We start from the raw sequence: 12,344 nt of genomic DNA, 5'->3' as shown, positions 1-12,344 counted from the left end.
AGAAAACAGATGATATTTGTTACTAGAGACACTTGGATTGATGAGTATATTATGATACTTCATCTGTTGTTGCTTTAAAAGTCATACAGCGTCTTCAATGATGCAGGAAATGCAAGGGGCTTTTCTTCTCCATGAGCTGGAAAATGACAGACCTGGCATTAACATTCTCCTGATATTACACATCAATTTTTTTTTTGCTTTCCATCTGCCAAGGGGTCCGCACCAACTGAACATTCATGTTTGTTGGTATTTGTTCATTTTCATCTGCTCTGGCCTTTAAAGGCAGCTGTCGTAACGATCTGTGTGCATGTAGTCCTGTGTCCTGCAGCTCTCTGCCAATAATGGTGGCACTAACAGGACGACTTACAGAAGGCATCACTGCTTGCTCAAAGTCCACAAATGTGGCTGTTGGGCCACTCTGCGCATGTCAGACATTCCTTCGGTTCTCCCTCTCCGTGGTTCATGTAGGTCTTCTAGATCTTTCATGTCAATTGTACGTGCCATCTTTTATCCACTGCCAATAGCATGCTTTGGTAATATCTGCACGACCAGTGTGGAATGCAATACATTGATATGACCATCCTACTTCTCGGATGCTGCCAATGCAACAGGTCACAGTGTGGTACAGCAATAAGGCCCGTCCTTGCTCACGTCACATTCCAAACCTACCCACCAAGTTTCATTCCTGTCAGCTGATTGCTTCTGGACACAGCTATTTTTTTTGACGATGTGTAATTTAATATATAATATTACAATCTTAATCCTAATACAACATTAACAATGACCAACAGTCCAAAAAAAAGCAACCTCAACAATGCTTTCCTTAAGAGACAAAACTAACTGAACATCTCAAATTGCTGAGGTATATACTGTTGAGGTTCTCATAAGTTCACCCATGTGTGTCCCAGACACTGTGAGATGATCCAAAGCTGCTCTGCGTACGTGCCAATGGGTTGTTTTTCATCTGCCTCGACAGTAGCAAACTGTCATATATGTTTTCAGAACATATATGACTTATATACAGTTATCTAATGTGTTCCCACGTTTACAATCGGTCACATTTAGCTCACTTACTGTTTTAATCTTTCCTATCACTTATTTCTAATAAGTGCTTTCATCATTATACAGGGTAATATGTTTCCCGGCAATACAAACATTAAGAACAGCATGATGTTGAGTAGGGAAAACAAGGAGGGCCTTTTTGAGTGCTGCTTCTGAAAGCATACTGAAGTGGTATGAATAGAGAGGCCTAGAAAGGTAACTTTCATCCACATGTGGAACTTCTGGCTTGGACATACTGTACTGATCATAAGATTTAAGCAGAGACATTCTCACTGTCCTGACCACGCTTGAAAAACTAATTCCAAAACTTCCATATACATTTGCACCTTGTTACAGACAAGGATTTAAATTACACTGCAAATCTAAAAGTTACTAAATAAATACAGTCGAGGGAAATTTCAATGTATCAAAATAACATTACTTTCATCTAATAATAAATCTCGGGTTTGAGACCACAGAGATGACTTTAAAACTGTTTTGTTAAATCAGATTCAAGCTTCTAGACTCTACCAAGATTATATTAATGAAAGCTGAGTTGCTTGAAATGTATGCAAAAAATAAAAGCCATTAAACTGGCTTTAACTGTGAAAGCTGAAGTAAAACAGTTACTTATGGTGATGCAGGTTTTCTGTGACAGTACATATTATGCTTCTCACATTTTAAACTCTGGGACTAAGAATAATCAAGCAGATGAAGACAAAGTAGTTTCTGAGCTGTGTGTGTGTGTGTGTTTTAAAAGAGAATTACCATGTGCGGGAGAAAGAGAAAGACAGGACTTTTTATAGAGTACAGTATGATAATGTGTGTCCTCAGAAAATAAATGAAATGTTAAGTAAACACACACTGAAACACACTCGACCCAAAGAAGGGATGAGCAGCAGTGTATAAAGACTAATGCTTTCTGGGAAGAACACTCATAATTAATACTTTAAATCAGCACTACATTCTACAGGGCCTTTGCAAACATGTCCCCAAACACAGACACAGACTTATACATGAGATTATATTTTAAGAGAATACAATGTTTTGAGAAGGTAATTACATCCAAAAGCTATTTATGTACATAAAAAACACTGGGCATTGTTATAGTAAACGACATCAAACAAAACTACACCATATTTGCTCAGCACTCATTGTACTGAACTATGTATCTGAAATATGAGAAGTAGGCTGTGACAAAAGAAGATTCAAGTTGCTGTCACTCTTCTACATAGTGTAAGTGAAGGTTTTCTGTCTGAGAAACAACCACTAAAAGCACAACAAAGAAATGGGATATGTTTTATTGACTTTTTATAAAAAGAAAACTGACCACGATTGACTAAGACTAATTAGCCTAGCTACAGTCTTAGCCCTTACAAAACTGATACACTGGCAATACATAAGTAATTGTAAATATACACAGGATAAGATGTAAACTATCCTAAACCAGGTCATTAGAGCTTCACATACCACCCACACACCATTCTCTTAACCTAACAAGCAAGGTTACTCATTGGACCCAGTATAATTCCTTCATCTGTATTCAAAAGTCCCACTACATCACTAGCTCTTCACAGGGGTCATGAGGTAGGCACCTCACCTCACCTCCATACTCCAATCATACTCCAATTATCTCCATACCAAGCCCCACTGCCACTGTTAATGCCACCAGTTTCATGTGGAATGAAATGCACCATTTCAATTCACAATGACCTCCCTGGTGACCAAGGCTGTACCTAGCCTTTAATACAATACTTTCTAACATTATTCTTAAATAAAATGTATTTTTTTGTGTTTGCATCTTTAATTTACACCCTGGGAATATAATCAACCTATCTTCTTAGCTTAATGGAAAACCCATATGACACACATACACATGTCAATGATACAAAAGCTGGTTTTAAAGCAGCAGCCAAAAGATAGCAGTACAAAACGTGTGTTTATGCAGATTTGTGTGTGAAAAAGAATAGGACCAGAAATGCTATTGAAATACTTTGCTACTGTTTTTGGAAAGCTAGTGAAGGAGGCTCTGTAGAAAGTTCTGAACTGAGTTAACTTTTATAGATGTTATAAATATAAAGGAATTTACTGTGATGTGGCTCTCTTCATTCCAATATCACAACAAGAGCCTGAGTGAGCACATGTCTCTCTTATATATGACACTGTGGGGACTAAAACCTGTTTCACATTGAGGGTACTTGTCATCCTCTCTGGGACCACCAGCTGGTAAATCATTACATTTTAAGATGAAGACATGTTTAAGGCTGGGTTAGTGTTAGAGTTGTGGTTAGGGTTATGGTTAGAGTTAAGTTAGTAAGACTTATGAACATTTTAATGGTAAGTCACAACCAAAAAATAGAAGTCTATGTAATGTCCCCAAAATTCATACAACAAGATTGTGTGTGTGTGTACCTGGGGTCTCGGGGGCTGTTGGGGCGGCTGGTTGAACGCAATCTATTTTCACTGCCCCCTGCTGGACGCTCTGGAACAGTGAAAGGACTCCCTTTATCTCGTCTGAGAGAAACAGAGCAAAACAGTGAACTATCTCTTATATTTGAATGGAAGTTAATTAAATCTTTTAATATTGAATACTGAATAGTGACCATTGGTCACTTCACTGTAAAATGTTTATACAATGTACAGGGTGCTTTCAAATTAAGAAAATGGAGATACAATACTATGTCAGACTCAAGACAGTGTTGAAACATTGCAATATATTACAAATCTAACTTCAAATTCAGTCCTATTCTGTAAACTAAAAAATTGCTAACCTTAGACCCCTACCTCAGCTCTTCAGGTGAGGGCTCCTGAGCGATCCCATTAGTCTGAGCAGGACTGTGGGCAGGGCTGCTGTCAGGGCTAAGCTCTTCCTTGGCGCCGTTTTGAGCAGGAAGTTCGAGACAGGTCTTGGACCCTTCCCATTGTTGTGCTGCATTGCGGATTGCCAGGCGACGCTTCTCCTGCAGAAACATATACACAGTAGACAATGCTGTTCAGTTATTGAATCTAGATTGTTTAACCTAATTTTTTGTAATGGATTTGTCTGTTTGAGTCATACTGGATACAATATCTGTGTAATGTTGGGATGTGCGTGCTTCTGTTTGTATCACTGGGTTACACATAATTCAGCTTACAACCTATTAAAACTACACTGTTGATGTCTTTTAAAATTAAAATCACAGCTCCAAAAAAGTGCAAATGTGCACTTTCAAATTACAAAAGCAGTATTACGGCAATTTCGTTCCTTGTTTTGTAATATTTATCCGTATCTTTTGTAACTCCACAGGATCTCCAGCAGCAGACTCCACCTAGAAACACAAAGTGGAATGTAGCTTCTTTTCACCCCTTATTAACTTTCCACTAGCTCAGGTATGGAATGTGCCACTCCTACTTAGTGTGTGTGTGTATGAGTGCATATGTATATAACAAGGCCCTGGAGTTTTATCAGTTTTATCATCCTTCCAGCAGGGATTAGCAGGTTTAAATTACATAGAAACCAGAATACTACTCTCCATTTTTCTTCGAGTTTCACTCTCTGTGTCTCTCAAAATCCACCCCCATGGGCACAGTTACGCATAAAAACAAATAAATCACAGCGGAAACTCTGACGATTCATTTATGTTTCACATATTCAGGAGGCAAGGACTTGGCAACTTTGCTCGTGCTCAGTCAACATAAATACATCAAGCAGAAAGAGCAAAACAATACAAAAACCCTTTCCACCTCCATTTTAAAGATGTTAATGTGTTTTCTTGTGTGTATCTGTGCCTTGCTCTAATAACTGACTGTATATGATTTCCATAATATCTTATACAGCACATAACTCCTAAAACAGTAACTAATGCCATTAAACACTGGAAAATATAACACAAAAATAAATTCAAACCAAAGTATACGCCATTACTATTACACACATTGTCAACTAATTTCCTTTAATCTTACATTATTGTGTCTATTTCTAAGAACTTTTATGTAGAAGTCATGGTCAATCCTGAACTCTACAATTATGCAGTCATAAAGTTAAAATGCTTAATTGCAAGTGTGCAATTTCCAGATATTAACAGCCTCTAACTTATAGCTACTGTTAAGGCTATAACACTATTAATATTTACTATGTGTCTCGGGTTGATTTGGAGAAAATAAAGTAAAAACCATGACAGAATAAATGTGATTAAAGCACATGTGATAACAAATGTTTTGCCTTCAGCTGCACTGTATGTATAAAGTATCAGCATCCATGGATGCAAGTCTAACTTATTGAAAATGGGGTAGAAATTGCATATATATATATATAGTTTACAACTAGACTGTTGTGCTTTAGTGTATCTCGTTAATGTCCAGGGAGGTGAGTTTGTAGTTAGTAATAGTACCCAAAGAAACTCCTTTGATTCAAGAAACTCCTTTCACTCTCTGACTCTTACCTAATTAATACTGGTCCAAGAAGTGCTCTAAAAAGCAGAATGCAGAAAAGATTTATACTGCAATGCCAGCAGTGTAAACAGATCCAGTGGTTTCAGAGAGACCGTGCAAAGCTGGAAAATTTGAATATAACCACGCCACAGGACTTTGGCATACCATCAAACAGTAAACAAAAGTGTCTTTCACAGAGAAAACAAAAACCCTGAAGGGGAAAGGGAGGTTGTGTGCACCTTATGAACAGCTTGCTTGTGTGTGTCACGTTTCTTCTCATCCTCCTTTCGTGCTGAAACACTCGCCGCACGTCTCTCCTCCTCCTACAGAACGTAATCAGACATTCACGGGTCAGCTCAGAAATTAAAACTGGATGAAAAATATGGTGAGTATATTTGATGGAGACTGTATAATGAGAATAATGTTACACATTTTTAAATGAAGGGTAGTCAATCAACCTTCACACACTTACACTTTCTTTCTCTCCTTGTCTTTTGTATCTGTTTCCACCCAATAGCTAGGTCTCCCTCTATCACTGATTCTACCAAGCTAGGAGCATTAAAGCTAGCATGAGTTATACACTAACTGTTACTTCTGTTACATGAGCTAAAAGTAGCCTGGGCATGTAAATGTGTGTCCAAGGATGATGAAAGAAATTACCAACAGCCTGTGGACAGGTTTGTGGAAGTGTGTGTCATTATCAGAGAGATAATCAGAGAGAATATCAGAGAGGATTACCAATTTTAGGACAGATGCTACTGCTAAACTTATCACCAATGAGAAACCAAAGGTGAGCATTGCAATGTTATTTTGATTAATTACATTACCCTATGCTTTTATGAGGACAAACCAATCAGCCAAAGCATTTAAATGATCTCCCTGTTTCTACATTTATTCTTGGCACTGCACGAGTGGATCAGGCACAGCAGTGCTGCTGGAGTTTTAAAACCCTTCAGTGTCTCTGCTGAACTGACAATAGTCGACCAACCAAAAGTATCCAGCCAAGAACATCCTGTGTCCACTAATGAAGTACAAGAGGACAACCAACACTAACTGTGCAGAATCAGACGAGCTACTGTCTCTGACTTCACATCTACAAGGTGGACCAATGAGGTAGGTGGGTCTAACTGAGTGGACAGGGAGCAGACACAGCATTTAAAAACTCCAGGCGGTATATAATTGGTATTGTCTGTAACTTAAGAACAGTGAATAACTGCTTAAAAAAACAAATATAATCAAATTATAGAAATTGTATTCCTCCTACTCCTTTTAAAATAATTATGTTATCTTTGTTGCACTGCGTATTTACTACCGCATTTAATGCCACAAATAAAATATGAATACGTTGCAACAAGTGTTATTTATAAATAAACTTTCTTGAAGTCTCATGAAGTCCCATGTTGCTCATTCTTACTTCAGACTTGCCCCTTTCTCCAGTTTTCATTCATGTGGACATTCATTCATTCATTATCTGTAACCGCTTATCCAGTTCAGGTTCACAGTGGGTCTAGGGCCCACCCGGAATCACTGGGCACATGGCAGGAACACACTCTTGAGGAGGCGTCAGTCCACACATTCACCTACCATCATGTGTTTTTGGACCGTGGGAGGAAACTGGAGCACAAGGAGGAAACCCACGCAAACAGGGAGAACACACCACACTCCTCACAGTCACCTGGAGCAGGACTCAAACCCACAACCTCCAGGTCCCTGGAGCTGTGTGACTGTGACACTACCTGCTGCACCACCGTTCCATAAAATCTTTCTCTAAATCAGAACTCTGACATTCATTTTTTGTCTTTTTTTGGTAAGAAAAACATGACGAAATGAACATCTGACAGGCTGCCTTCATAAGGCTCAGTTGTGCAACGATACTATATCTGGCATAAGGAAGCCAACAGCCTTAGGCCATAGCTACACAAACATTCCAAATATTATGACCAGCCCGAAGTGTGTGTGTCAAACGTTTTAAAAAGTGTTAAACAGAAATTAGAGCAGGCCTTGGATAATTGGGAGAATGCTGGCCCTGGAGGCAGTGAGATGCTGGATATCAGGTATAATGAAAGTGAAAAACTGCTTTCCTGGTTGAACAGTCTGTAACTTGCCCTCTGCTATGTTGACACAGATACTTGTGGGTGGGCCACTCTCTTATTTACATAGAGGCCAGAAGCTGGAAGCACCTAATCAACCTGCCCCAGATTCCCTTTAGGATCAGCTCTGATTCTTTTGGACGGTCACTCCTATTTAATGTGCCTTTCAGTATTTTTCTATGGAAAATGGCAAGTCAAAGTGCTTTAAGTTCAATTAATATGCACTCGTAGTTGTGACATCACTAATCAAGCTGTTTTTTTAGTTTAATTTCCATATATTGACTGGGTGTTATACAGCCTGCTTGTAGCTCATAAGAGCCCATGGTGACACGTATCACAAACATTTTACAAGGTCTGCAAGTAAAGCTGTCCCTACACAGCTTTATCCTTCATTTTAAAGTATGATGTCCCTAAGTGACATTTACTAAACATCCTAGATGCAGTCACATGACAGACAAATACATAAATACCTTTGCTTTGAATGTCTTGATTTCCAGTCCTATATTACATACGAGCTATTCTAATACTATTTCAAGTATAAAATGTTGCAATATAAGTTACAGAATGGTTGTTGTGATGTTTAACTCAAAAATAATTAGAGAAAATGACAAGAAATATGGAAAAAAATGTGTTCTGTGTTGTTTCTTTGGTCTGTTTTATGGTGAGTCACTTATGGGTTAAACTCTAACATGTTTAAAAAAGTAATGACATTTTGTTTTTTCATGATCTGACCCTTTAATTCCAGGGTAATTCACATCACATATTTATAGCTTATCACTGATACAGCAAGAGGAACAGCATCCGGCTGTGTGCTTTGAAAATTTTCGTTCCCAATGCTGTACTTCCGTATTTAACTCCCTTTTCTCTGCCAGTGAATCAGTGCCACACACTTGAGACAGATACGACTAAAGCACTATTTGACCATAATTCCTCTTTAAAGCTTAGTTAAGCTTTGCCTCACTGACAAGCAGACTTTAACTGCTGTTCTGAAATCAGCTCTTCTCTCCTAATGAGAATGACTTCAAACAGAATTCAATTACCAGACACTAATCAGTTTCTACATCAGCACAGTCTGGGAACTCATGAACTGCTGAAGTTTCTTAAAGTATAAAGCTCTGTGCATCTGCAATGGTTTTGCTGCTTGCTCAGTTAAAGCTATGTGTATGTCTGAGGAAGGGTCATGGGTGCGTTTCAGGACGACAGTAGGTAAACTCTACGAGTGCACAAGCTTATTTTGCTCCAAAGTGAGGTTAATCTGTGTTTTACGTTACTAATAAATATGAGGGAAAATATTTTGTAGAAATCACATACATTTCAATCTACCATCCACTGATATCACTGTTTCACTGCATACGCTCAAATGTTATTTACCCAAAGAAGTGATATGAAAAAAATAGCGTTTTCCGTTAGCAACCGTATTACACAAACACAAAACACTACTTTTCCAACTTTCTAAAATCTTCAGGTTAAATGTAGATTTTTAGGGTTAGCTTTAAGGCTGCTTTTCATCCAGAGTTGTCAGATACTTACCGATTTCAACTGAACCAATTCTGGGAAGGGTCTTTTAGTAAAACGTACAATTTCACAATGATACCAGGTTGGGTTTTAGAGTATTGTAACAGACTTAATTCATATTATAATCCACTACAATAATGAGTGGAACAGACTTATATATTTAGTAAAGTATAACTATACACTAGTTACTTCAAGTATATTTACAGTACAAAATTAATCTTTTATATTTTTCCCTTAAAATGATACATTCTCTCAGTTTAAACTATTGATATGTGATTTGTGTTCTATTCTGAATAAAATATTAGATGTTGGCACCTCCACATCATTGCATTCAGTTTTTATTCATAATTTGTTTAGTGTCCCAACTTTTTTGGAATCTGGTTTGTACATTTTGTTAACTAAAAAGTAGCCAATTTAGTCACAAGAAGTACTGAAATAGCACAATGACAAGTATAATATTAGTACATTGATATTAATATGTTTACTACATATAGTATACTTCAATTTTGCTACACTTTTACTTACTGAATAATGTGAAATTTATGTATATTTATTTTGTAAGAGATGTTTAAAGCTGAATTTTAATTAGAAGTCTTGCGTTCCTAACATTTTCTCACTGTTCACATTTAAATTTTCAAATGACAGTTTTTCTTCAATCAGTGAGCAGTTACATATATCTTTCTAATCTGATCCTGTATCTACTTCTTTAACATATCATTATCAGTAAGTTTTATATTACTGCTATTTAATGAAATGATTTGGACTACTCCTCCTAGTCCTGTCAGTAAAAATATCCTCTAGTAAATCCTCTTAGGCATTTTTTCTATAACTTTTTAGATTATTTATTATTGTTTGTTAGTTTATATAAACTTAATGTGAATGAAAACAGCACACTGCAGGTTTGTTCAAATTTTACATTGTACTTGTAGTTTCACACTTTTTATCATTAAAACCTGCCGGTCTCAACATGTTGTGTGTTCCTTGGAGGTGATGAGAATAGATTAGCTGATGGCAAAAATCAATTAAACTCTTTGAGTACACACACAGGGAACAGTACGGGCTGCATAAGTCGAGTCAGAGCAATAGTGTGTGAGCATCTGAGCTTCTGTAAGCTTCTGATTCGACTTCTGTAAATGGCTCAAAGGAGCTAAATGTGCTTTAAAATAAAAAAATCAATTATTACAAGCTACATTTCATGAAAAATAAGTACAGTGGAAATACACACTTACGGTGATGCGCTTCATGTCCAGGAGCCGGAGAGGAAGCACACAGCGTATCACGGCCTGCTTGTAGCATGACTCCTGAGCTACAGGGTTTCCATCCAGGGTGAGCTCACAGAGAGAGCAGGAGAGTCCCAGACAGGCCAGCTCATCAAAACTGCACACACACACACACACACACACACACACACACACACACACACACACACACACACACACAAACACAAACCATTGCAAACAACAACAACAAATGTAATGCTGTATCTAAACCACTACTGGACCTAAATCATATTGTGTAATGTACCACAGCAAAGAGAAGCTAGGAGCGCCATTAGCCATATAGCCATTATCACAGAGGTTTTTCTGGCATTTCAAGAACAGGAAATGCCCAAAATACACCCCCTTGTCATTGAAAGGTCTGGAGAAGATTTGGTGCATCATATCAATGTCTTTGTTTACAATAATAACACATAATAACAAACTATATGAATAGTGTACCTCGTCAGTTGCTGACAGTGTGTGTATGATCATGGAAAGCCTGTTATTTTCTGTTCATACAAAACTACAAAATTGAAGCGCCATTTTGAGAAGACATTAAAGCAACTCATTTATCAGAAAGCAACAAGGTAACATTTTAACATTTAAGTTCTTGAACATTTCTAAAACCAAGCACCAACATTTTATCAAACAAGTAATCTACACTTGATAAAGGAACAGGGCATCGCTGGGAACTACATATTTATTACTGATTTACAGTGCTGTAACAAATTCACAGCCTCGTTTATTTTGAGTAACACCTCGCTCTGGTGTTCTGGCTTTAATCATCCAGAGATTTTGTCCGTTTTGGTGTAAAGTTAAACAAAAGGTTACAGTTAAACAAAAAAGGTGACAGTTGATTCAGGATAAAATACCATTATCATTGTTTTGTGACACATCAATAACAGGGAACAATCTCAGATATGGTCATTTTCTTTACATTTCTGTGTTTGCCATATTATACATTTTAAAAAACAACTTTGAATGAACATGTTTTTGTTTTATTTATTCCCCAGTTTGTTAAATTCACAATATAAAAGGTTCCTAAGATTCTCAATATTGACTGGTGATATTAGCTCAATGATAGATCGACACGGCCCATAGAAGACAACTGTAACCATTCTCTTCATTCTCCTCATTGTTCATTGTGTGAGGTTTCTGAGAGCTCTTATGGAGGACAATCCAATGCAAATGGACCATAAATCACAAGCCTGAACCTCCTCTCCAAAAAGGGTAAAACCAAGAGTGCTGGGGCTGACTGCTCTGTGCTTCTTACCCCAACCAGCTACAATCCACACCCTTCCATCACCTACTGCTAAACTGCAGAGTCACCCTTCATTTCTTTCACACACTCTCTCTCTCTCTCTCTGTAATCCAGATTCAGTTACTACATCAAATATAGTCCAAAGCTAAGGATGGTGGTTACATGACATGGCAAAATCCAGGACAAAGGATTTCAGCTGCTGTGCTGGATTAAATGACCAAAAAAAAAAACAAAAACAGGACAAATTCTCACGCCAAATATAACCCCAGACAGAACCAGCAGCAGCCACTGAGACATCCTTAGCAAACACACCATCCTCAGACTGACATCACAGCGTAACTCAAACTATATGCCCTTTTTCAGTTTACTATGGTTACGGGGAAACTGCACATGATGTAGTGCAATCCCTCACACGTGGGTGGAGAGCGAGAGAGCGAGAAAGAGAGAGAGACAGAGAGAGAGAGAGAGAGAGAGAGAGAGAGAGAAAAGCTGTCTACCTCAGCACTTTTTTCCTGTTGCAATATCCCAAGCCAGGCCCAGGCGAAAGTCCAAGGCAGGAGGGGGTTAAAACAGCAGCACTTTTCTCCTCTTACCTGCTGATGCTGTTGAAGCTGAGGAACAGACGCTGGAGACTGGGCAGCCGGTCCACTTCCGTCTACAAAGAGAAAGAGGGAGAGGGATGAAAAGGAATGGGATAAAAGAAAAAGGGAGAGAGAGATGCTGCAGCAGTCTTCTTGTGCAGCTGAAAGCTCTTACCATTCAGCCCAG

The 12,344-nt window shown here is 38.1% G+C and overlaps 1 protein-coding gene across 2 annotated transcripts in view; it reads right to left on the bottom strand.

The window, feature by feature from the left end:
• Positions 1–12,344, bottom strand: part of LOC136709923 (leucine-rich repeat-containing protein 49) — a 58,132-nt gene that overhangs the window by 23,464 nt on the left and 22,324 nt on the right. For both annotated transcript variants that reach the window (XM_066685510.1, XM_066685511.1), the window contains exons 9-13: positions 12,170–12,231; positions 10,286–10,433; positions 5,691–5,774; positions 3,826–4,001; positions 3,454–3,555 (exon numbers count right to left, since the gene is read on the bottom strand). In XM_066685510.1, coding sequence (XP_066541607.1) covers positions 3,454–3,555; positions 3,826–4,001; positions 5,691–5,774; positions 10,286–10,433; positions 12,170–12,231 — 572 coding nt within the window. The remainder of the gene's footprint in view (positions 1–3,453; positions 3,556–3,825; positions 4,002–5,690; positions 5,775–10,285; positions 10,434–12,169; positions 12,232–12,344) is intronic.

The sequence above is a fragment of the Hoplias malabaricus genome, chromosome 11 (assembly GCF_029633855.1).
Source record: "Hoplias malabaricus isolate fHopMal1 chromosome 11, fHopMal1.hap1, whole genome shotgun sequence".
Lineage (NCBI taxonomy): Eukaryota > Metazoa > Chordata > Actinopteri > Characiformes > Erythrinidae > Hoplias > Hoplias malabaricus.
The sequence above is the reverse complement of the archived record's forward strand: the minus strand, read 5'-3'. Positions and strand labels throughout refer to the sequence as shown.